Genomic DNA, 25,954 nt, shown 5'->3' with positions numbered 1-25,954 from the left:
ATCACCCTCCGTCACCCACTCCATTTGCCTTTGTAGGCCATTCTTGGTCCAGTTATTGAAAGCAGTGTTCTAAATGTCATATTTTTTTCAGGTAATTTGATGTTTGAAATGATTGATAATTTGAGAATTTGAGTCAATCATGATGATTTAACGAGAGAAATATGGTATGCTCTGAAGAAGTCCTAATCCAACTATACTAGTAAAGCTTTCCTTTGGTCTCAGTGCTAAATATTAAATCCCTAGTCACATTTGAAGATTAAACCACACTGATAGTATATCCCTTAACTTATTAAAGCTTTGAATAGTTGAAAAGTAAAACCAGGCACATTGAAACTAGAAAATAGGCACAAATTTGTAACAGTGAGATTGGTTAACCATTGGAATACCTACCATCCAGAGTGGCGGATTCTTCGCCCCTTGTCTTTAGCCAGAGCCTGGGTGTCTTTCTGGAAGATATACTTCAATCAAGCACAAGTTAATGGGCATACATGTTGGCATAACTAAATGAAATGCTATGGCTTGATTTATGCATGATGTCAGGAATTATGACCCTTTCTGGTCTTAAAATTTGTGGAAGCAAAGAGTTTAAGTCTCTTAAGTTTTCCTGTTGGCATTTAATCTACATTTTTAAGTGGTATAAATGCTATGTGCTGAACAATAGAAATGAATGAGTAAATTAATAGAGAAGTTGTGATGGAAGCAATAAACTGAGCACAGTAGTTGAAATCTCATACAGTTACAAAGAACTGGGATAATTTGTTATGGACTTATGAAGAACCTTCAGTGTAAGGCAGGATTTAAGACTGAGTTTCCACAGGTGATTTTGGTGTGCTTTTGGGGTGCTTGCAGCCCACCTCCCTCCCCCGCCGGCACTTTTTAAACTTGGCACGTTTCCACCCCGAGCCCTGCACAGGTTCAGAAGAGGCAGCATATTACATCAACTTGTCTCGGCTGACATCTGTAAAGATCGGACGCTTTAGTGGGGCTTTTTGGTGCTTTTATCTAATAGTTGATTGAATCAGCTTTAGCTAAAAGTGCCAAAAAGCCTTGCTGAAGTGCCTGATTTTTACAGATGCTGCAGAGCCAGGTTGAAGTAATGTGTTGCTTCTTTTGGTAAAGTGCATGGGGTTTGGTTTTTTTTAACTTGTGCAAGCACCCTTGCTGTCTGTTTTTGTAGCTTTCAGCATTTCACCATACAGTATATGATGATAATAAATGTGTAATGGCTTTCTCTTCAGCTAACCTTAATTATAGAATAAATTATCTTTATAATATATCACAAATTGAGTATACCATTGAGCAATAGTGAAATATTATCTGGTACATATTGGATATTTAATGTTGTGCGTGAATTAGTTTCATAGTTGCTGTATCTCTTCAACTTTACCTACATCAGTCACTTCTAGTAGATGACAAGAAATCATGTATTAATTTGTGACCAAATTGTTAAAGTATATACTATAGAGAATTTTGTGTTCTGTCTTTGCTGATAATGATGCTTTGAACCATTATGACAATGAAAATAGTGCAAATGCACAAGATGGGAAATCATATTGGAAGTCTGTTCGTTCAAGAAAAAATGTTGGGTATTTTATTTTAGAAACAGTATCTGATCATGTAATTGAGTTTCTGTGCAGCCTAGCACATTGGTTGATCCTTACTTTGAAATGAATAACTATGTTACTCTGAGTGTTTTGATAGTGTTTTCCATTATCTTGCATGAAGAAATAATTACTAGTAATTTAGATCAGTATTGTCATGAATTACAAACTCACAGCATAAAGTACTGTCATAAGAAATCATACACAGAGATAATGAATAAACATCCTACATGTCCTATTATTAATGCATTAATTAATCATGACATAAGCAATGTTACCTCATTTTCAAAAATTAATATATTAGTAATATTGGTAATCGGGGTTATTTCTTCTCACAGTTAGGTGGCATAGTCTAGTGCAATGGTTTTCCAATTGCACTCTGTGGCACCCTTGGATTCCACAATAAGTCATCAGGGATTCTGGAAAGAGTTTGGAGGTAATGGCAGAGTGGGCTGGGAAAAGGTGCATTGCCCTTGCTGGGCCCGGTCTTGTGGCTCCAGGGATGTGGGTAGGGGGTTCCATGGCAGAAGAAATCACATGAAAGGGTTCCATGACCACGCAGTTTGAAAACCACTTGGTCTAGGGGTCTGTCCCTGACTTGTCCTTGTGTTTTAATGCGGTCTGTGATGGAGATGCTCTCTGTAGTCTTGGACAAGTTGCTAGACGCCATTTGCCGCTGCTTTCCTATTTTAGAAGAGGATAATAGTACTTAACTCCCAGATGTCAGTTGAGGATTAATAAGTACTTATTTATGAAGTATGATGGAAAAGACGATGATGATTTTGTTTCCGTCAAATGAAAATATTGGTCAAATCTGCTCCTAGCCTCCAATAGCTTTCATTGTATGTACTAAAAGATTTGACTGAAAATGTTGATGCTGTTGTAAATCACCATATGTATGAGCAAATATGCCATTTTGTGCAGCTTGTGAAGAAGATGCATTCATATATTTATTGGTGAAAAAGTAGAAATCATGTTTTTAAAGTTTGGCTCAGTATGTAGGTCAGAGTACTTAAGAGTGAATGGGACTGAAAAGTAATTTTCATGATTGAAAAATTGGTTTTGAATATTTCTTTTTCCCTGGATGCATCTACATGTGTATTAATATGCTTTTGCTACTATACATTAAGTTTAGTACCTCTAATGTGAGGTTCTAACTAAATGTGCATTAGGCTGCCCTAGTGCACAATAGCAAAAGTGCACACTTTTTTTAGTTGCGCTTAATGTGCAGTAGCTTAATTTTCCTGCGCATTAGTATAGTTTTTGACATAACACTGTACTGTGCAGTAGGGGTGTGTATACATATGCTCCAGGGTGGAGAGTGGGAGGGACTCTTTAATTAGAGTGGCTCTGAGAACCGAGGAGTGGAGGACTTCCAAGATGTACTGGCCATTATTCTTTTTTGGGAAAAAATTACTGTGCTTCCATTACTTTACCATTAATTTTTCACTAAACTATTTCATTGCATTCAATTATTGTCTTCCTCTTTTAATACCTGTTAACATGACTATTGGAAGAATCTTGTGAAACAGTGTTTGTAAACTTTTCTGACACTCCCAAATTTAAAAAACAGCTAGTTTAAAAAGAAAATGGTCAAACTGAATCATTGCACTTTTCTAAAATGCAATACTTGTTGTATTAACAGATTACCATTAATTGAAAGAAGTGAGGAAATGTTTTTCAATTTGCTTATTCTGTGTATCTGACAATACACTGAATTAATTCATTCGCACTTTTTTTTTCCAGTGTGACTCAGGCTGCTCTTTGTTCTGTTTACATGACTAATGTTTTATTATTGACCTTTGTTAATGTCTCTAAAGTATGCTTATAAAACTGACCATGGAAGAATATGTATACATACATTTTCAAAGAAATTTTTATTTTAACGACTGTGGCTACTTAATTATTTTTTCTTGTAAATCAAAGAAATGTTAAGTATTTTCTATATTTCTTTTAAAAAAGAATATAGATTTCAAATGTTAGTATAATATACATGTTTTATGAAAGCTGAATTTAATTTTCTGATTTGTTTTAAATTAATCTTGAGATTTTTATATAAAACATAATTCATTATGCTTTAACTGTGCTACTTATGACATTTCTGCAGATGATAAAATCCATTGTGAAAGTCATTATAGGATCAGGGCCTTTTAAAGATACAGTTTTCACTTGTGAGTTTCAGAATTAGAGACCTGTGGGGAGTGTATGTGTTTACAGTAAAACATGGGACTTGGGTAGTTTATGTACACACAGACTAATATATAGATGTGTGTGTGTAAACATTTTAAGTGTCTAAAGCCTACTGAAAAATAAATGAAAAATGGGACTCAGGCATTTTATAGACGGACAGACAGGTGTGTGTGTGTGTGTGTGTGTATCTGTCTGTCTTTCTATAAATTGTCTGAGTCCCATTTTTCATTTATTTTTAATAGGCTTTAGGAAGTTAAGGACAACATTCACATAGGTACTAGGAACGTTAATACTAAGTGCTCTTAAGCCTGAAATTCGGTGCCCCACTCCTAAAATAGCCTTTCCAATTCCAAGTTGGACATCTTGGTTTCCTGTACTCTAAATGGGGAGATTTAGATGCCTAGGATTTGGATTCACAGGGATGATGCCAAGGCCAGCCACTAGAAAATACCTAAGAAGCAGAGGTCCTGAAATCCCACCTTTCTTTCCTGTTTAGACTGTGTTTAGGTGGTTTCCTGCAGCCCTAAATTAGGCACCTGTGAGATATTGCCTATGTTGTCCCTTTGTGTATAAAGGTAACTTGTTCATACTTTTGAAGATATGGCCTGAGGCAATGATTCCAGTGCCCACTTTTTACGTAAGAGCCCAGCAGCTAGAGCACTTGCTTAGGAAGTGATAAGCTTTGTTCCATTCCCTCCTTGCCTGGAGGGGTTCAGACCTGTATCTCCCACACCCCAGGTGACTGCCCTAACCACTGCACTGTCCACCTGAGATACCTTCTATACCTTGACTGTTGTGTAGCCAAGAGTGCACCTAGGTCATAGGGCCAGAGAGAAAGCAAGCCACAGAGTAGCTGACTCTGTAACACAGTGGGAAAGGGCTGTTAGATGGAGAGACTCCCTTGCTGTTGGGATGGGTTATGCTTGTTTGTTGTTTTTATCCAGTGACTCTTTAATAGGAAACACATGAGTTGTCCCTAGAGCAAGGTAAATACATGGAATTTGGTAGGAAGTCATGTTGAAACTGCCTTGGAAAGGAGCAATTGCTTTTCTTGCAAATAAGCTAGTCCCAATGAGCACAGCTTTACATGCAAGTTCATAAATGTGTAAAAAGATATACTACAGAATCTGTTGACCCACCTTGGAGTTGTGATTTAGTGCAGCAGAGACTGGGAATTTTATGGACATAGTGAGTTAAATCCTGGCCCTATTAATGCCATGTACAAAATTCCCTTTGCCCTCACTGAGGCCAATATTTGACCAGTGTAGTCATCCTTTTTGGGCTGAGAAGGAGTTCCCTATCTTTCAAGACCTTGAGTCACCTGAGAATCAACAGTTGATTGGCCGAAAAGGCAATCTCTTCTATTCGTCCCAAGTAGAAATGGGAGTAGTGGCTGGGACAAACCTAGAGCAGGGCTGTCCAACTTATAAGCACCTCGGGGCCACAATCTATGTAGGCTGCACCAACACTGGTCAAGTGCCCCTGGGGCCACACCATGCCATATAGACTGCCACCCACCCCACCTGGCCTGACATGGTGCACCATGCCACACACAAATACTTCCCCTGCACAGTGCTATATGTGGAGGCCACTTCTTCCTGCACCACCCTGGGGGTGGAGGGAGGAAGTAGAGGGAGCCCTCAGCTCCTGCTGCAGTGCAGGGAGTAGCAGCCAGGTGGGAGCTGGGGACTGCAAATTAACATGCAAGTTGAACAACCCTGAGCTACAGCATGGGGGAAAATATTGAGGTTTCAATTTGGATAGCTTGCTGGAACAAAGAACTTCTTTCCATCCTTATTTTTTGAAGGGTGGGGAATGGTATTGGGGGTTTGTACAAAGAATCAACATTATTATCCAATATATAAGGCATAGTTTTACTAATTGTGAAAGGCATCTAATCCAAAGAACGTTCAGCAGCCATTTTGTCCTTAAGGTGCTTTGTTTGTCTGGACAAACCCCAAAGAATTTTCTATCTTTGTGTTTATGTAACAGTTTATTGCTTTTTAAAAAAATCTCTTTTAGATTCTGCAGCTGGCAGCTGGTTTTGTGCCAACATTAAAAAAACAAAACAGTGGGTATGCCACATTGCTGGGAAATTAGTTTGACAGTCCTGAAACATCCTGTTTGACAGTCCAGAAACATCGTGTATTAAAAATAATAATAAACTGAAAGCTGCGTTTGTCAGAAAAGATAATACTCTGAGGCTGTTCCTGGGAAACCAGAGCTTGCACGATGCAGTAGGAACAAAATGTCAAAAATGTGTATGTGGGTGTAAGGGAATAAACACATCCTTTTTTGTTTTCTGGTACTTGATGAAACTAAAGATAGAATGTTTAATGTTTTCAACTTCCATGGCTATGTTATGTCATTCAATCTGCTTTTTTATGAATGCATTTACCTCTCATTTTAACTGATGCTATGTAAATTTGGCACTAGAGAAAAAGGAGAAAATCATATGTAACAGGTGCTATTCATGTCTCTTAACATATTAGTGGAAGGTATAGGATAGAACAGAGTAAATTCTAAGGTCTTGAAGGGCATATTTTTCCTTGGTTAATGTACAGCTTAGGTTAACATCAATGAGAGTTGTATGTGTATTAAAAGACGAATGTTTTCTCTAAATTACCATCCAGTGAGTTAACCCTAGCAGTTCTGCCTAAAACACAGGTTGCCTGCAGATTTGTTCATAGCTTAAAAAAAATCACTATGTGAAAATATCTGTCTGGCTGGAGCTAGATTTTAACAGTAAATAGCACAAAAGTTTTAATGTATTATTTACATAGTCCAATTTCAGTTTTATGAAAAATGAGAACATTTGACAAATCTATCTGGAGGATATGCCAAGGTTGTGGGAGAGTTTAGCAGTGTAATGAGTGATCATTTCTTTGTAAACATTAATACAGTGGTACAGCTTTCATATGTCAGTTTTATTTACAGGATGGTAGCAATTTACCTTGTGGGGTTTTTTTTTTTTTCAGAATAACCCACTGACGTAAAGTATTTTAAAGTCTTTTAAAAGTTTATATCTAGAAAAGATCTCTTAAGTACCCTAAAATGATTTGACTGCTTGTGGTTGTGTTTGTATTGGGTGTAATATTATTCTAGGCTATCATGAAAACTCGTTTTGTGAAGTCAAGGAACCTTCTGCTTTATTAGGAAAGCTTAATCATTTTTTGAGCTTAGAATGTAAATTTAAAGATGTTGACTGTCAAGTTTCCACATCTGTTTATTTTTTTCTCTCACCCTGGTAACCTTAGGTTTTTTGTTATTTTAATTAAAATTTAATCATGATGTTTCAGACTTTCTGGTAAATTAGAGCATGGTAATTTAAAAAGAGACTGGCTCTTTAAAAATAGTCTTTTTTATGCATGTTATTGTAAGATTTTAAGAATCAGTCCCTTCTTTTGTTGTTTGTCTCTTTTAAGAGTCAGTCTCTTCTGATGTTTTTTTTAAATGTTGATAGCTCTAAAATGATTTAAAATCCATCTCACAATATTTATAATTGTTTTTGTTACAGTTTTCAGAATTCCCAGATCCGATGTTGTGTTCAGATTATGTGCAGTTGTTAAATTCCCCACCTTCCTCTGAGCAAAAATGCAGTCCTGTATCATGGGAAGAATTGAAATCTATGGACTTACCATCTTTTGAACCTGCATTCCTGGTCCTGTGCCGAGTTCTGCTCAATGTTATCCATGAATGTCTCAAGTTGAGGCTGGAACAAAGGCCTGCTGGGGAACCATCTCTCTTGAGTATTAAGCAGGTTCGGTTCAAAAGCTTTATTAAAAATAGCTTTCTTTCCTTTAATTATGCTTATCTTGTCTATTAGTTGTTTTAAAATTTGTTTCAGAAATAGCAATACAGAATTTATCATTAAATTGCCTTTTATTGTATTATATACATATTGCATATGCAGTCCTTTGTTTACTAAATATACTTCTTGATTTAGACTTCCAGGAATCAAAACAGTTGATAAAGGATTATCAATAGGGGTGTGTGATGTGGGCAGTATTCAGTTCGGACTCTGCCTGTTTTGGGGGGACAGTGATTCAAGTGATTTGGATCACTTTCCCAGTTTGATTTGGCTGAACATGAAGATTCGATTCTAATTTTGAGAATCAGCAATTTGGCCATAGATACAGCTTTATATGTTTTTTCTGTGTACCTTGAGGTACCAGGTGTGGCTCATGAATGCTAAGAAGGTGGGGTGGATGGAGCGTCCCACAGGAGCATTGTCGGGGGGAGGTCCCCTGCACGCTCAGTGGCAGACCCAGAAATGGACCAGAAGTACAGTCGCCCCCCTGGCTTGGCAATCGGCCATGGTGGGACTGCAGGTGGCACCAGTCACTGAGTTGGGTGTGGGGTTCCCCCTCGCTTTGCAGTGGACCCGGAAGTATTTCTGGTCCACTTCTGGGTCCACCGCCAAATGTGCAGGGGACCCCCCCCCCTTCCTCTGGCCCTCCCGTGGGACGCTCCATCCACCCCACCATCTCAGCGTTCACAAGCCGTGCCTGGTACTTCAAGGTATATAGAAAAAACATGAAGCTTTCTCTATAGCCAAATCGTTGAATCTCTACTAATCTCTCTGAATCAAATCTGAGGCTTCTGATTTGGTTTGGAGAGATTAATGGGTCTCCCAATTCAGTTCAAAGATTCGGCTGCTGAATCGGGCCCGATCTCCTCCAAATTGAATCAGTGACCAAAGCTTCGTGCAGCCCTAATTATCAGCCTTTAATTTAAATAATAATGTTCCATTTCTATTATAAGCTGCAGGCCTTTTCCACAGTACAGTTGAAATAGTTTTGGCAACAGTTGTGTTGCACCTGGGCATAATAAGCAGGATCTGGTATAGGGGCGGGCAAAATACAACCCACGGGTTAGAACTGGCCCGCCAGGCAATTTCCCACGGACACCCACTAATTAATTGTACCCTTCCCAACCTTTGTGCCTCACTCCCACCCTCACGTGCAGAAGGGCCCGGCTCAGCTAGCATGCAGCTTCTGGGTGGGGCTGCTGCCACTGCTGCAGCAGCTGGGGGACTTGCTTGGCTTCCTTGGCATTCAGTGGCTCCTCCTTGTCTCCCCACTGCAGTACTTGCTCTTGGCAGCAGGTAGGGAAGTGATGCGGCAGAGCAGCAGAGGGAGCTGCAGCTTGGCAGGGTGGAGAGTATGTGGGGCTGGGGCTGGCAGAAGCACAGAGTCCGCGACCAGGGGGCTGGCAGGAGCACAGAGCTCAGGTGGGCAGAGGGTATGGGGGTCCCCTCCACACACTTCCCCCTTTCCTCCCAATGGTGCCCAGCCCTCACCACCGTTGGTAGCAGCAGTACATAGGGTGCTTGTTGTCCACAGCTCTAGCCAGAGCTGTATACATGGTATGCAAACACAAATTATGACAAAAATACTGTTTGTAATAAAATTAAAATATAGTAGGTGTTTGACTTTTAGCATATGACTTTTTTCTGGTTCCGAGATGTCAAACCCACCTCCCAGAAGGGGTACTTCTGGGGGCTAGGGTAGTGATGTCTGGTGGCAAAGGTCAGGGGTTAGGGGCAGGACTTCTGGTCCCAAGATGGTGACCAGGGAGCAGGGTACCTGTCAAGTGGTGGGGCTACCCTTGCAGCCCTCGGCAGCTCACCAAAACTTAAGCCATCCTTCAGCTGAAATAATTGCTCACCCCTGATCTAGTATGATTTCCTTGAGGAATACATACTTGAATTTTTCTTCTACACTTGCTAGGTGCAGTGTTCAGTCACTGACTCAAGAGGTGAGGGTATGGGCTTCTTTCCTGTCTGCATACCCACGCCCACTCAACTGTATTCCTTCTACTTTTCAACTCCCCCATTTCCATTTTTCATCTGTTTTGATGAACTCATGACCTCTGCCCAAACTTTAAAGTTCAATGCAGCCTAACAAGAAAAAATACAAATTAAAAATCAAGTCCCAGACCTGGTAACCAATTGATGCAAGCCTCTGAAGACTCCTTCTGTGGCATTTCCTTTCCACCATATAGGGATTCTTCCAGGGATCCTTGGCATCCTTGTTTCTGAGGACATGGGAAGAAAATATACTCTTGTCAACCACACTTAGGAATATTTCCAGAGATTTGATTACAGTGCTGGGCTCATGAGATAACAGGCAAGGCAACAAAAGTCACTCTTGTTGCAACCATATATAGATGACTTCCTTTCTAAGCTCTTTTTTATAGCTGTCTCTTTCCAAGGAGATTAGCTATTTTGGCAGAGCCTGAACTGGACTTCGAAAGATGCTGCTGATCCTACAAGGTGATTTCATTCAGGCAGACCGAAACAAGCCATGACCCTCCTGTTTTAGAAATAGCCTTTTCAGGTTGTCGTCTTTCAGGTATTCCAACATTAATTTCCAAACTATAGTGTAGCCCCAGACCTGTTAACCCACTGATTCAGGTTTTTGAAGACTGCTTCTAGGACAGTTTCTTTCCTCCCTCTAGGGATTACTCTAGGACACTGGTTTTCAACCTGTTGTCTGAGGACTCCAGTTGTTTGCAGACTATACCTAAGGGGTTCACGAAAGATGACTATGATCATTCAAAGTATGTGAATACTCACACTTACAATTCAGAGGGTTCCACACCTCCATTTGAAATTTCCAAAGGGGTCCTCACCTCTGTTAGAAATTTTTTTAGGAGGTTACAAATGAAAAAGGTTGAAAACTACTGCTGTAAGAAGTCTCGAGTTTCCTTGTATGCGGGGGCCTGGGAGGAAATGTCAGTCTGATGGGTCTTCTCCATCACATTGCAGAAATAAGATGGTATCCCATTAGTTTGTCTTCCCCTCATTCCCCAGCCTTTTAGCCAACAATTTCCACAGTTAGCAAGAAGTAACCACCTTCACTTACCTCCCCCTCCATTTCTTTAGAGTCCTGTGGAAGGACACTTGATGCCTGAAAGCTTGTCCAACAGCTTTTCCAAATATACAGTTGGTCCAATAAAAAATGTCACAAGAAATTCTTGCCTCTGGTTAATTAGTTCATTAGAGAGAATGAACACCTCAGTAAGTATTCAGGATCCCAAACAGTATTTCTAAAAGAGTCTACAGCAATTTAGGTCCTTCATGACCTATGTAGATTAGGTCTGATATAACCATAGCTCCCAAATTCTTCAATATGGTCAAGACAGGAAATCCTATTTCAGATTTTTTTTTTCTTTTGTCAGGTTAGGGAACCTAATATATGTATTGCCCCAAAGTTCTTGCAAAAGATGCATTAAATAGAAATAGAAAGCATCTGTGTTGCTCAACTCCAAAATAATGCTGAAATGTTGGTACTCTAGTTGTCTGCTTCAGCTTGGCCTTTTGATTGCTGCTGCTTTCTGAATTCCATCTGGAATCCCAGTATAGAAAGATATTCCTTAAAAGATTTAAAAAAAAAAAGGGCACATTAATTCAACCTGGCTCTGCAGTGTCTGTATATATTGAGTGCTTCAGCACGGCCTTTTGGTGCTTTTAGATAAAGATGATTCAATCAGCTATTAGATAAAAGCACCAGAAAAGCCCCTCTTAAGTGTGCTGTGCTCAGCACAGGAATGCACCGAATTTAAAATAAAGCAGTGGAGGTTTTTTTGTTTTTGTTTTTTAATGCCTGCAAGTAGCCATAATGCCCTAATTTGGACTAAGAGCAGATGTTCAGCTCTTTTTGGAATATGGAACAATAAGGCATAGGCATTATTTTTGTCTTCCAATTTATTCAGACAGAAAAATATAAAACAAAAAAGCCTTGATCACTTTGATCCTTAATGTTTAAAATGGACTGGATTTCAGATTTACCAGCAAGTAAATTCCGAGGACAAATTTGTGATTCTAATGTAATAAGAAGAAAAGCACCACCACTTACTACTTTACATCTTGGGCTGTCATGCCTGCATTCGTCATTTCATAAATGTCTTTTCTTGTCAGAATTTCTTTGGCCATGTAAGTTGGAGGCAGACGTCCTCTTTTGTGTCTGGATATATTTTGCCTTTCTTTAAAATCTCTAAAGAGATTATAGCACAGTTAATGCAGTTGGAGGCCTAATGAAGTCTCCTTGTAATAGATTGATTGATAAATACAGGTTGAAAAAACATATACATCTTGATTAGAGGAAGAATCCCATTTCTTTTTCTGCTTTTAAACCTATAGGGTCTTTCCTGCCAGCATTTAGAGCCCATTCTCCTGGGATTCTGGCAATTTCCCATGCTGAGAATAGAAAGTCTTTAGCAGTAGACATGTGTAAAAGGTTGCCCCCTGTTGGTCCTTTGAAGCATCAGACTTCACCATGATTAAGTGTGTGCTGAATGCCGTGGTTTTGGGGTTTTTTTTGTAAGGGCTTTTCTTTCTTTTACTTGGGAACCAGTGGACACTGCTACTTGCCTCGTCGTAGTTCAAATTAGAAAATGACTGGGAGTAGAGAAAGAGATTCCCTGTCTGTAATTCAGGTTTCTTAGATAAAGCACTATGTAATCTGGAGCTATTTTAGGCCACTGTCAATTGACACTGCTAGATTGTTGTTGTTAATTTCTTAATTTCAAATAAATTTGTTCTTCTTACATTTGTAATCTAGCCATTTCTTTTCCCAAGCATGTTTTACATGCTAAGAAAGACTTTGACTTAAAAAAAAGTTTTGTTAATGCTGGAAACTGGTAAGTGGTCACTGGGTGTGTCTACATGAGATGCTGACTGCACAGTAGCGCGTCACAGAACTAGTAGTGCTGATACACTACTGTGCAGTATTATTAGGTTACTGTGCAGTAGTGTCACTTAAAAGATGTTTGCCAGAGCTACTGTGCGGTAAACACTGTGCCAGGTGTCTGGAAACTACAGGTCTCTTGTGTAGATGTGCCCATTGTGTAGTAAGCCTTGACAAAACAAAGAAATTTGTTGGTCCAGTGTGTTGAATGTTTGATTATACAATATCAGACCCATATAGAGATGCAAAAAGGTTCCATATATTGTTTACTGAAACAAGTAAGTAAATATACATAGCAGCTTTTTGGATGTAATTGTAGCATGGGACCTTTGCTAGATTAATGGACAGAAGTGATTAGATTGTTAGGGCATGTAATTGGGGACTTATCAAATGTGATTCAGTCATCTTAGGGAGAATAAACTCAGCTGTTTTAGTGGACATTCATTTCTGCCCAAAACTATGCATCATTTTTAAACTAGTATATTTATATATAGCAGCTAGTATAAATATATTTACATTGTATATAGTTCAAATATAAACTATAGTATAGTATAATATAAACTTACCGTTTATTCTGAAACTAAGTATTTGTTTCAGCTGATTGTGGAAATGGTTTTAAAATAGCTGTAGTGGTCAGTGATTGTGGGATCCTTTCTCTTCTGTTTGTATAGTACCTGGCAGGATGGGGTCCTAATCCATGACAGGGGCTCCTTAGTGTTGCTGCAGTATAAATTATGCAACATTTTAAAATTTTCCTGTCTAGGATACACTGTATCCTTTTTTGTGGGGGCTGGAAGAGAATCAGTCACTCTTGTCATATCATTTCTAATAAACTTAAAAAAGGAAAAGAAAAACCAGCTTTCCTCCACTTCCCTTCCTTTCCTTGCTTTAATCAAGTGGAATCACTGTTCAAGAAAGGTGAAAGAACTTGACTTAGTGAGACATGTTTCAGAATAGCAGAAGGCTGGGGATAGAAAAGAACCTACTAGCTCATCCAGGCAGTCTTTTTCCCAGTGCAGAATTTCTCTCTGCTATATACTTCCAGTGCTTTGTTCTCTAAGGGTGCCTATAGATGAGCAGCGAGCCTCCGTCAGAGGCTGCTCTGACATGCTGTAATTATAGCGCATTGGGGTAGACTTAGTTTAATCTGATTTAATTGAGTCTGCTGGAGCATAGTAATTATCACACTTCAGCAGCCTCCAGCGTCTCATGGATCAGTGTCCCCACGGTTCAAAATGGTGGCGGGGCACTTTATGGAATAAAGCTCGTTCAACAGGCGGATACTGATACAAGAGAAGCTCCAGGTGCTTTAATCAGAGCAGCTTTTGGAGCTGTTCTAATGAAAGTACTCCTTCTCCCTCTCCCCCAACTCCTAGAGGATGTGTATAAATGCTGTAAAGCTCCATGTTTTATAGAGCGAGGTATAGAATGGGCAGCCCCATTCATGTGCTTGCACCTTGATCAAAGCTGGCCATTGTTAAGTCACTTATTTGTTTGGTTCTTGGCCTTTTCTGTTGAAACTGGCTGAAGTCATTAACTGCTGTTTTTCATCCATGGTATTTTTTCTTTTTTGGTGCTGTGGCACCTAAGCCATCAACTGCTAGCAGCTGTTACATTCACCTTATTTTGTTACTGACTGTCTGTGCATTTGAAACATTGATCTAGAAATATTAGGCCCCATGTCCAGTTATCTAACTACTGGTAGTAACTTATTGTGAGGGGGAAAGTAAGGGAAACATCTGTAATATTTGCTGTCAACCCTACTTCCAGTAAATAAGAGTGGCACAATAAAAATTAGTTGGTCTTGGAGAACTAGTGCACAGCTTTCCTATAGATGTATTTAGCTAGCCTGCAAAGGCCAGAAAAACCTACTAGTGATGCATATTATTTAAACTTTCAGTTCCTAAGCCCCAAGGAAATGCGTATAGCCAATTGACCAACTGAAGTTTGTTGCTTCTTCTCTTGCAGCTAGTGAGAGAGTGTAAAGAAGTCCTGAAGGGTGGCCTACTAATGAAGCAATATTACCAGTTTATGTTACGGGAGGTGTTAGATGACTTGCAGAAGATTGACTGCAATATAGATTCTTTTGAAGAGGACCTGCATAAAATGTTAATGGTAAGTTGCAAGAGAGAGAATTAATTGGTGCTTTAATAAAAGGGTTATCCCATATTTTGCCAATATGGATCTGTTATCAGTTTTCCTGACTGGGACACAGTGCTTCATTAACAACTAAACAGGAAAACTACTGGCTTGGTTTTAAATAGCCATATCTTTTCAAAGGATATAATTACTGCGTTACAGATGATATGGACAATTTTGTTTTTTAGCCTGTGGGAATTGCTTGCATTGTATTTGCTATGTAAGTCACTAATACACATTTTTTATGTAAATTGGTTTCATTTATAACAAAAATAACTCATCAGAAATAGGGTAGTAAATCGCATCAAACTAAAGTAAAGTAACCTTTTAACCAGGAGGAGGAAACAGTTTCCTGCTTAATTCCGATGGTATTGTAGCCATCCTAGACTTCTGCATTATTTTAAATTTTGTATATTCATTATGGCAATAATTAAACACAGAAGGGGGATCTAAGGACAAACTGCTATCAACCAGCCAGACTTAACTGAGTTATTTTGCTTTTTTGGGTTTACTTTAAAATTCTTTTCCCTTTAATGTGGCTGGATGTCTTTTCAGTTGTAGCTTATTTTTTTGGTCAGTGTTTGACAGAAAAAGGGCAGTTCTAGCTCGGTTTTTGGTTTCTCATTATACACAGAGCTACTAGCACCACCTACAGTTAGGGTTATACAGTGGTTTCCATAATTTGATGCAGTTTTTAGTTAACTCTCCCAACTTTCAGCTGCTTGAGTTGAAATCTCTCACGTTTTGCTTCACTCTAAATTTTGTCAGGAGTTTGAGCAAAAAAGATCTGGTCATTTCTGAGAACTCGATTAGGAAAAAATAGGTTGTTTTATCTATGTTATACGTCTTTAACTGAGCAGTTGCACTATCTGTGCTTGGGAGCAAAAGGTTTGAAATTTTTGTAACAGAGTTCCCCTTGTGTGCGTGATGTACCTTTTTCTGTTCTTGTAAAAGGCTATTTACTTTGGACAAAGTTTAGCAGTCTTTTAAAAAATCAGTTGCTTTGGGATGGGGAGTGGGAGCATTATTAAATAAAGTTAACGTTAGGGCAGCAATGTATTAAAAAATACACGGTGACCAAAAGAATACTGGAGGTATATTAAGTATACCAAACATACTCTAGATAGTCTTTATTTTTTGGTTTCTTATAGTATTTACCTAAACCTAAGATGACCCTGAATTTAAAATGGCCCCTCAATAATTAGATTCCATATATGGAAAATTTATAAATTTGTTATAATTTTCCAGGTATAGAATCTAATTACTGGAAGGTTGGCTTAAATTCAGGGTCATCTTAGGTTTAGGTAAATACTATAAGAAAACAAGAAATAAAGACTATCTAGAGTATCTGGGGTGACCTGATGGCTGCCTATCAGTATATAAGGGGTCTGCATAAGGATCTGGGGGAATGTCTGTTCACCAGAGCGCCCTGAGGGGTAACAAGGACCAATGGTCATAAACTCCTCCATGACCGTTTTAGGCTGGACATAAGGAGCCCCCTTTACTGTCCAAGCCCCCAAGGCCTAGAATAGACTCCCTCCAGAAGTGGTGAAGGCACCCACTGTGGACTCATTCAAGGAACATTTGGATGCTTATCTTGCTGGGAACCTTTGACCCTAGCTGACTTCCTGTCCCTGGGGCAGGGGCTGGACAAGGTCCCTTCCAGCCCTAATGTCTATGAAATCTGTGAAATTCACCCCCTGCATACTACAGGGACTGCAGTGACGGAGTGGAAGGGAGGTCAGATGAGCACCTTGGCCTCTGCCTCTCCCAGTTCTTCCCTCTGGAGCCCCCACCCCAGCTTCCCACCATCTCTGCCCCTCCTCTCACCCCCACTGGTTCTCCACATTCTCAGCTACTTCCCTTCTTTCTTTCCTCTCTGGCAACCCCTTGCTTTACTATCAGTCCCTGCTGGGGCTCTATTCCTTCCTGGATCATGCAGCACAGCATATGAAGTGTGGCCCCTGCCAGGCCATGCAGCAGTGTCAGCACTGCTGATTTGTTGGGCGGGGGACAGTTTCTACATGCTCCATTCCCGGGAGGAATTCCAGCCCAAGCTTGAAGCTGAGCTGTTCCTGACAGTAAGCTACAGAGGGCAAGCAGTAGGAGGGCAAGCAGCAGCTGTTGGTCTGACTGGTTCGAACCTGGGCTCAGGACCACATTCAGAGTTGCAGCAGCTGCCAGCCTCCCCAATTCCCTACCTTTGACCCTTCTGCTTTGTACATGAATTTTAGAAAAGGGGCTCTTTTCTCCATGCTGATTTAAGAAAAAAAACTTAGTCATAGGTTTGAGTAAATACAGCATAAAGAGGTGAAGGCAGTTCCAGCTACTATATATGACGAGATGACTGGCTCCATGGAAGAGCAGTGGATATGATATATCTTGACTTTAGCAAGGCTAAAGTCTCCCATAACATTCTTACAAGCAAGCTAAGGAGGTATGGCTTGTATGGACAGACTGTAAGGTAAACAGAAAACTGGTGGGATCATCAGGCTCAGAGGGAGGTAATCAATGGCATTTTGTCTAGTTGGCAGCTGGTATCAAATGGAGTGTCCCCGGGGTTGGTCCTGGGGTTGGTTTTGTTCAATATCTTTATCAGTGATTCTGAAGATGGGATGGGAGTGCACCCTCAGCAAGTTTGCAGATGTCACCAAGCTGGGGGAAGAAGTAGATGTGCTGGCGAGTAGGGCTAAGATTCAGAGACCTTGACAAATTAGAGAATTAGACCAAAAGAAATCTTATGAGGTTCAGTAAGGAGAAGTACAAAGTCCTTCACTTAGGACGGAACTACCCCATGCTCCTCTACAGACTGGGGACTAACTGGCTAAGCAGCAGCTCTGCAGAAAGGGACCTGAGGGTTATGACAGACAATAAGTTGAATGTGGGCCAACAGTGTGCCTGTGTTTTCAAGAAGGCTAATGGCATACTGGGCTGAATTGTTAGGAGTGTTGCCAGAAGATTGAGGGAAGTGATTCTTCCCCTCTATTCAGCACTGGTGAGGTCGTATCTAGAGTGCTGTGTCCAGTTTTGGGCCCCCCAATACAGAAAGGGTATGGACCAATTGGAGAGAGTCCAGCAGAGGCCACAAAAATGGTTAGGGGCCTGGAAAACATGACTTATGAGGAGAGGCTGAGGGAGCTGAGCTTATTTAGTATGGAGAAGAGAAGACTGATGTGGGATTTAATAGCAGCTTTCAGCTACTTGAAGGGTGGTTTCAAAGAGGATGGAGCTAGACTGTTCTTAGTGGTGGCAGATGATAGAACAAGGAGCAGTAGTCTCAAGTTGCAGCATGGTGAAGTTTAGGTTAGATAGTTGAAAAAGCTTTCTTATGGGGAAGGTAGTAAAACACTAGAATAGGTTACCCAGAGAGGTGGTGGAATCTCCATCCCAACCAGCCCACAGGGAATTGATAACACAGTGTTTATCACCCCTAATTCTGTGTTTATCAACCCATTAAGAAAACCAAGTCTCTCTCCAAGCTCCGCTTAAACAGCTTTTCCAAGGAAGGACATTAAGCTACCTGTTGAGTAGCTCCAAAATGCCTGTCTTCCTGTTGTCTACCATAGCACGGACCATAGCCAGCACGTGGTCTGCTAGCTAATGCTGAGGTGTCTGTCTGAGGCAGAGGGGAGGGGGGAATAATCCCTGCTTAGCAGGGAGAAGCCAGCAGACTCTGCTGTGCCTGCAAGTTTGTGCCGAGCTCCAGCCAGGGAGCAGAGGTGAGGGGCCAGCCCTTTTGTGGAGCAGAGAACCCTGCCTAGCCCAGAGAGCATGCCAGGATGCCGAGGGAGTCTGGTTTATCTTAAACCAGCAAGGGGTCTGGGACAGACATTGCATAAACCGGTTTGAGCCAAATCTGTTAAGTCTGATGCTACATTCAGCCAGGTTTACCTCAAACCAGTTTCAGCCACTTTAAAACAGATGTATGTTCATTGACATCAACCTGTTCTGTTACAGGTTTAAACCACTTTCTAGCCCTGATATCCCTTCCAACCCTAAGTTTCTATGATTTTGTATGTTTGTAAACACCTCTCCCCTCCAGCACTCCAGTGCATCTAGCCAGATGTTGTGAATATCACTGAATGTTATATTTGCATATATATACATTATATTGATAGTTCAGATGATGGGTTAAAAGATACGTGTATATTATTTCTTTTGTAAATATGTGATAACTCTAACCTCATGCAGTTCCTATGTGCTACTCTAGAATTGGAGTTCTGTTTTTGTATTTACCTGAATTAAAAAAAAAAGGAAAAATCACTTGCTGAGAAGAGAGTTGTTTATAGTTTGGAAGTTAAAGTCTCCAAAAACTTTGCCTATGCTATGCTTCATCCTAGTGGTTCAGAGGGGTTTTCCCTACAACTGCTATTTCTGACTGCTTTGGCTTCTGGTAGCAGAACTGAGAACAAGAAGATGTCTTGTATGTTTTCTCACGGTTTCCCACTTGGCTCTCAGGCTGTCTGTGGGGTAGGATGTCACTTGACTCAAATGTAAAAGGAATAACAGCTGGACTGGCAGGGAAATGGAAATAGAGGATTGGAATTTGGAATTGGGGTACAGAGAGGCTGAGCTGGACAAAGAGACTAGCACTAGGAATGGTCAGGGGAAACAAATGATTTTGCAAGTTGTTTAGGTTTATGGTTTTGGTGGCAAATTGAAAACAGGTTGCTCTCTCTCAGACAGTCTGTCTGTGAGTTTTAGATTGAAGCCTTGGGCTGGATAGGATCAATTGTTCCCTCCTCTCCTGCCCTGCCACAGCTCACCAAAATCCCTTATTTTGCCCATCTTGCCAAAATAATTGCCCACTCCTGTTCTAGTTCCACCCATTGTACTTCATATAAAGAAGTATCTAGCACATTTTTGGCTGTAGCAAGGTGAAATGTTGCAGATGTGTTTTCCTCCATTTATGGGCTGTTAAATGGGATCTTACATGGGAATGAAATATAGGGCCTTTTGTTACAGATCATGTAACAGTTACAATCTAAATTGCCTTTTTCCACATTTAGGTTTATTTTGATTATATGCGAGGCTGGATCCAAATGCTACAGCAGTTACCTCAAGCGTCTCATAGTTTAAAAAATCTCTTAGAGGAAGAATGGAATTTCACCAAAGAAATAACTCCTTATATACGAGGAGGTGAAGCTCAAGCTGGAAAATTATTCTGGTAGGACTTCATAAATTACCCTGCTTATCCTGTCAATATATAGCAATTTAGAAAAGTTAGGCTCTCAGTTTGTTTTTCTGAGGACCTGGTCATTCAAAGTAATTTTATTAGCTTGGGGTGGTACATTCCATATACAGAGTTTACCTCTGCATGGTAATCATTTCCAGGATTTATTTTATTTTGCAGAATCAGGGTCCAAAAATACAAGACTTGGACACAACTTCATAAAGTTCATAAAGTAGCTCTCATTATTTGCATGTTATATGTGGCTGCTTGTAGACATAAAGAGAAAAAAAACATGCTTTACTGGAAGCAGCGGTGTGTTAGTTCATCCCGGCCCTGCAGTGTCTGTATAGATCAGGTGCTTCGGCCGGGCTTTTGGCACTTTTAGCTAAAGCCGATTCAATCAACTCTTAGATAAAAGTCCCCCAAAAGCCCCACTAAAGCGCCCAATCTATACAGATGTTAGGTGAGCTGGGTCCAGCTCAGGCATTGCCTTTTCTGGGCATGCACAGAGTAAAGTAAAGCGCCATTTTTTGGTTTTGTTTTGTTTTTGTTTTTTTAACACCCGCAAGATACCCTTGTGATTTATACTATATATTGAGGTCAAACTTTAACTTATGCTAGAAAAAGTTTTGGGCTTTCTAAAACTTTGAGAACAATTTGAATCCTTTTAGCTTGCATTGTTGTAGTTTTAGTAGGCCATTTGCTGCATTTAGTTTAAGTTAGGCCAAGTTAGCATAAGTGAGGCTAAGAGAGGTGTAAAAGGAATGGAGTCACAGGCAAGAGAATTTTCTTGGTGAGGCCAGCCCAGTCGTAGGGCATTAGATGTTGATTAAGGGGTCACGTCAATGTGTTTTGGCTCAACCGACAGGATGATCCATGAACATCATCTTTCTGACCACATTTATGAAAGTTTTCATCAAGTAATGTTATATGCCTTTGTTTGAGGAGGAGGATCAAAAGGGGCTCCATGCTCTGAGGTGGGTTTCTCTGGGAGACTTTGCTGTGGTTCCCATCTGCAGATGTAGTGAAGACCCAGTGCCTCTTAGGCTGATCTTCTGGTAGAAATTCTTAGGATTTTAAGATGTAGGAATTCTGAGTTGTAAGACTGCTTATTTCTGTTTGGATCTAGAAGTATATCTAGGTATGTTCTGTGTTGTTCTTTATTTATTAACAGTAGTTTTAATTTGAGAATTTTACTAAAGTTTGCTTTTGTATTCACTCTATTGGAGAACTTATTTTGCTGAGAACAGGAGTCAAAAGTAACTTTCAAATCCTTAAATCTCCTCTAGGCAGTCCAGCTAGTGCTCTGAGTGTGCATATTTTAGGTAGGTCTGATCCTCACGTAATCGGTAGACTTTTTGTGACCAGGATGGTACCTTCTTTAAGTAGTCATTTGTCTGCTTTAGTCTTCTGCTACCTCAGCGTGAGAGAGAAAATCCTGTTGCAGACTTTTGCAGCACTTATGGTGGTAGGATCCATGTTTATGTGCTCCTTTAATAACAGGAGTAATCATTCCACCTTTATTTGCAAGTGTCTTTTTGTTCTACTTGCCTTACTAATCTTTTACTCTCACCTGATGTGGGGGAAGAACCTATCAGATGGTGCATGTTTCCATGTACAGACATGACAAATGAAGGTCTTTTACACGGGATGCAATAAGGTAGAGATACTGCTAAAATGAGAGTGAGGTTCTCCCATTTTATTTTTCTTTTAGTGATATTGCAGGAATGCTGCTGAAATCTACAGGAATATTTTTAGATTCTGGCCTGCGGAAGAGCTGCATTCGGGCCAGTGCTGAAGACAATACTGCATCAGAAGAAATTAGGTATTCTCCAGCTTTCAGTATGTGCATACTGTCATGATTATGCTTTTTCAGACGTATCAAAGACAAGCTGCTTTCCACACTTCATGAAGTACATGAAAACACACTGTTCAAATCATCTCAGTGGTTTTCAGTCTCTAGAAGTAATTCATCTTTGTTTTGTGTATTTGTGGGTTAATAGCCTTTATTACAGCTAAGAGTCTAAGCAGCAGCTTATGTAATGTTCCTTCAATTTAATTTTATATTCCTGGGACAGATGTGCCTGAACAATATAAGCTCTTTTCAGTTTGTGCGCCGTATGCTTTTTTTCATGCTATTTATACCATATTATATTTAATTGCCATAACTCCATTCTAATCCATGTTACAGGAGGTCTGTTATAGAGACCAGTCGAGCACTCAAAGAGCTCTTTCATGAAGCTAGAGAGAGGGCCTCGAAAGCTCTTGGTTTTGCTAAGATGTTAAGAAAGGTAAATTAATAATGGCATTGATCTCATTTATGAACTTTCATTTTTCTTTCTGTGCTAAACTTCCAGTTCAGTTCACTAACATTTGCTTTGTCATTATTATTAGGATCTAGAAATTGCAGCAGAATTCACGTTGTCAGCTCCTGTACGAGAGCTCCTGAATGCCCTGAAAACAAAAGAGTATGTAAAGGTAAAATCAGCTTAAAGTTATAATACTAAAATGGTGACTGTTGCATCCAAAAGGTGCTATATGTGGTTTATGTGCATAACATAGAATCTGTTTCTTTCTCTGTATATAGCATCATCTGCTTAGCATTAAGTGGTGACAAGTAAATTTTTATATATCGTTTTTTATAACCACTGATATGTGGTTGAGCTGAGGTAAGCAGTCTCCCAGACTGGAAAAAGAGTTGAGTACTGAGGTTTGCATACCTGGATCTTGTAAGGTCAGTTGCCTTGTTCCCAGATCTCCTGTGTGACATTGGGAAAGATGCATAGTCTGCATTCCTCACTTTTCCAGTTGTGGAATATGTTCTTAAGTGTTATGAAAGAAAATGCATTGAACATTGTGTAGCATGTCGATACTGAGGTAGATGTGACCTTACAATAAGCATGCAAGCCCTCTGGGCCAGTGACAAGAAGGTCACGGTCCATGCCAGACCTTTCTAGGTAGTACAGATGATTAATAATGCTTAAGAAAAATGTCAGCTTGCATGGACTTCAGTTGGGAACACTGAACACAGAAGAAATGCAGATTCAGGCATAGGATTTGTCTAAACAAGCTAAAAAGCCTGAAACAATGCATCCAGAATAGCTTCTGATAATTAGCTATTTTGCATTGTGAGGTAGAGTAGCCTAAACTGACCCCCCACCCCCAACAAATCCCTCTGCTGTTGGCACAGAATAGTTGTTGCACCTTAAATTCATGTTTGAGCTAATTCACTAATTTTCTTGTGAATTCTTCCTGTTGACATATTGGTGCATTTTAAACTAAAATATAGAGATTGCTGCAAGAAAGTGAAGTGGTTTGGTTCTTTATGCATTCTTTACTGTGCTGTATACATTAAAAATTATAAAATTCCTAATCTCTAGCCCTTGTATGAAAAAAAATTCTGATAGCACTAAACAGATTAGTACATGCATTTTAATGGCACATTTTAATTTTCTCTTAGGAAAAGCTTTTTTGCAGTAGCTATTCTATAATCAAATATAAAATATTATAAAGTTCCTCCTTGTTTCTTTTTTTAAATGAACCATGTTTTGGGTATTTAACACTTTGTACAGGGACTGACATTTTGGAAGCCATGTTAGTTTAGATGCCAATTAGTTTTATAAGAACTTTCTTTTTAAGATTAAGAAACAACCTTGTAGGCTGTCTTTGTCAGCCTGGGGGAAAACATTAGCTTAATTGTAAAATAAAGCCATTTAACTTTAAAATATTCAGAGTAGTTCTTTCTGGCCATATCATCCTAAGATTCTGGGATTGGGGTAGAGATTTGATAGTTCCCTTGATCACTGTACAGTTGCTCCTGCAGCCAGTTTAGTGTCCTTGGCATATGATGAAGGTTCCTTCAGCACAAATTTCCTCAGTGCCAGGAAACTGATGTAAATACTGTTCTAGAAAATAACTTGTGCAAGTACAGCTGTGGTTGAGTGGCTGGGCAGGGACGTAACCTTAATATAATTTAAGGAATTTTTAAGTGATCTAATCATGGAATTATTTTTGTTAATGATGACTTACCCCACAGCTGCACTGGCTGGTTTGCAGAAGCTATTCATAGTAACTCTTCCATTATACAGAGAAACTAGTGTAGATAGGCCCTTAATAGGCTCTGAATGGAGTTTAGCTTGATCTTCTTTAGCAAGAAGAGTGCTGCCTGTAATTTTAAGATAGGACTAAGCATCTAAAAGGTCAAAATAGAGAGGGTTTAAAGAGCTCTTTTGTGAAGCCTGAAAAATCCTAGAATGATCATAATGAAGAGATTGAAAAGCTAATGGACAGAATCAGTTTTGGGGTTGAGAGGAAAATTCATTTGAATTTGTATAAATAAATGAGAGGTTAATTTTAAAAATGGAGTATGGAAAATGCAGTCTACCTGATTTTCATTGATTTCTGTGGTGACAGTTATTAAATTGGGGGAAGGAGCAGTCTCATTTTGTGAACTGACATACTCAGAAATCCTGGAACCTTGACGAAGCCATTTAAAATGAAAGGGAAGAAAATTCTGTTTTTATCAAGCATTTGAATAGTATCTTCTCTGGAGGTATTATGCTTTCCCTGTTACAAATCGTGGTATGCGATATCCATTCTGTATATTTTATTGATGACCCTAACTCATGATTTGTTCAGGCCATTAGTGCCTGTGCAGCATATATTTAGTTCTCTGATAGAGGAAAGTTATAAATGTTCTACTTCAAGATCCTGAGTGAATTTTCCTCCCCAAATTTATATATTTTTAATGTTATCACTGAAGCAGAAAACTAATTTGAGTGTTGTGATGGTCATGGCTTGTTTCTTTCTTCCTTAAATGATTGTAACATTATGAAAGGATGTTTTGTAAAAGAATTTTATTGCAAAAGATGTATGGGAAAGGATCATTTGAAATTCTTTGTGAAAACAGCTTTGTGTCAGAAATTCGAATAGCATTACACTTTTTAGGATGGTTAAGTGTGTGTGTTTTGGGTTTCATGGTCAGCATTGTCTTGATGCATGTGTGCTATTTTGAATTCTGGTGCTCATGTGATTAAAAGCCAGTAGGAGAAAAAACTCTGGTGCATATCGCAGCAAGATTGTTGTTCCTGGACACTGCATTTGAACACATGCCTGGGACTGCAGCACGTTGAGCTGTGTCAGAGCAGCCCCAGCTAGATGGAGCCAGGGGGCCTGCCAGCCCAAGACTGCTTTGACCTGGCTCAGTGTGCTGCATAAGGGCTGGCTGGGGCAGCTCCACACTAAAACAGCCAACCCTGTCAGTGTCTTCATATGCATTACTGCAGAATAAAAAACTCCACCATAGGGTAGTACTCGTGTTTACAACTACTAACCTGCGGCAGGGTTAATTAGTTTACTCTGTCCTAATAGCATTTTACAGATAGATGCTAAGACATTTACTGTGGAGCTAATTAGGCAGCTCCACAGTAAATATTTTGTGTAGATGTGCCCAATATGTTGCTATGCACTCCTGTTGTTCTCTAGTCTTAAAATGAGACATTTTATCTAAAGCTGAAATACAGCAAAGCGTCATCTCACTTTTTGCACAGCATACTAAAAAGCAGGTGGTCAGGCTGGCCTACTAACACTTTTTTGACTCTCTTTTTATTTTTTATACAGGTGCAGATCCCTGGACTTGAAAATTTACAGGTGTTTGTCCCAAACAGTATTGCAGGGGAGAAATCTGTGATTTTGCAGTTGCTAAATGCGGCTGCAGGAAAGGACTGTTCAAAAGACTCAGAGGAGGTTGCCTATGAGGCCTACTTACTTATGACCAAATACAGTGAAAAAGACCATGAATCAGATGGCAGTTGGAGCATGTGGGAAGGACAGCCAGTCAAAATAGTGCCTCAGGTGGAAACGGTTGATACACTGCGAAGTATGCTGGTAGGTTTTCTCCCATTTTATGTAGCCTTTACATTTTCTTTGAATTGTTTTGCTGTCAGATTAAAAACCACACATGTTAAAGGAGGTATTTTTCTTCTAGGCAATGTGTTTTAACAGTATAATAGTAATTCTAAGCCAGTAAGTGGACAAGCATTGTTGCAAGTTATGTTATCTGTAAGTACATTATTGTATGGTTTCAGTATAAGGCATTCCTAAAAGGGACATTTTCAAAATCGTGGCTTTGAAAAAAACAACAAAATTCTTTCCCTAGA

The 25,954-nt window shown here is 39.7% G+C and overlaps 1 protein-coding gene across 5 annotated transcripts in view; it reads left to right on the top strand.

Annotated features, from left to right (window-relative positions):
• The window catches only part of MAP3K4 (mitogen-activated protein kinase kinase kinase 4), a 152,232-nt gene that overhangs the window by 78,415 nt on the left and 47,863 nt on the right, over window positions 1-25,954 (top strand). For all 5 annotated transcript variants that reach the window (XM_019549991.1, XM_019549994.1, XM_019549992.1 and 2 more), the window contains exons 4-10: window positions 7,309-7,551; window positions 14,453-14,599; window positions 19,633-19,790; window positions 21,511-21,621; window positions 21,988-22,087; window positions 22,191-22,274; window positions 25,416-25,682. In XM_019549991.1, the coding sequence (XP_019405536.1) occupies window positions 7,309-7,551; window positions 14,453-14,599; window positions 19,633-19,790; window positions 21,511-21,621; window positions 21,988-22,087; window positions 22,191-22,274; window positions 25,416-25,682 (1,110 nt within the window). The remainder of the gene's footprint in view (window positions 1-7,308; window positions 7,552-14,452; window positions 14,600-19,632; window positions 19,791-21,510; window positions 21,622-21,987; window positions 22,088-22,190; window positions 22,275-25,415; window positions 25,683-25,954) is intronic.

Source organism: Crocodylus porosus, unplaced genomic scaffold, assembly GCF_001723895.1.
Source record: "Crocodylus porosus isolate Cpor-Errol unplaced genomic scaffold, CroPor_comp1, whole genome shotgun sequence".
NCBI lineage: Eukaryota > Metazoa > Chordata > Crocodylia > Crocodylidae > Crocodylus > Crocodylus porosus.
The sequence above is the reverse complement of the archived record's forward strand: the minus strand, read 5'-3'. Positions and strand labels throughout refer to the sequence as shown.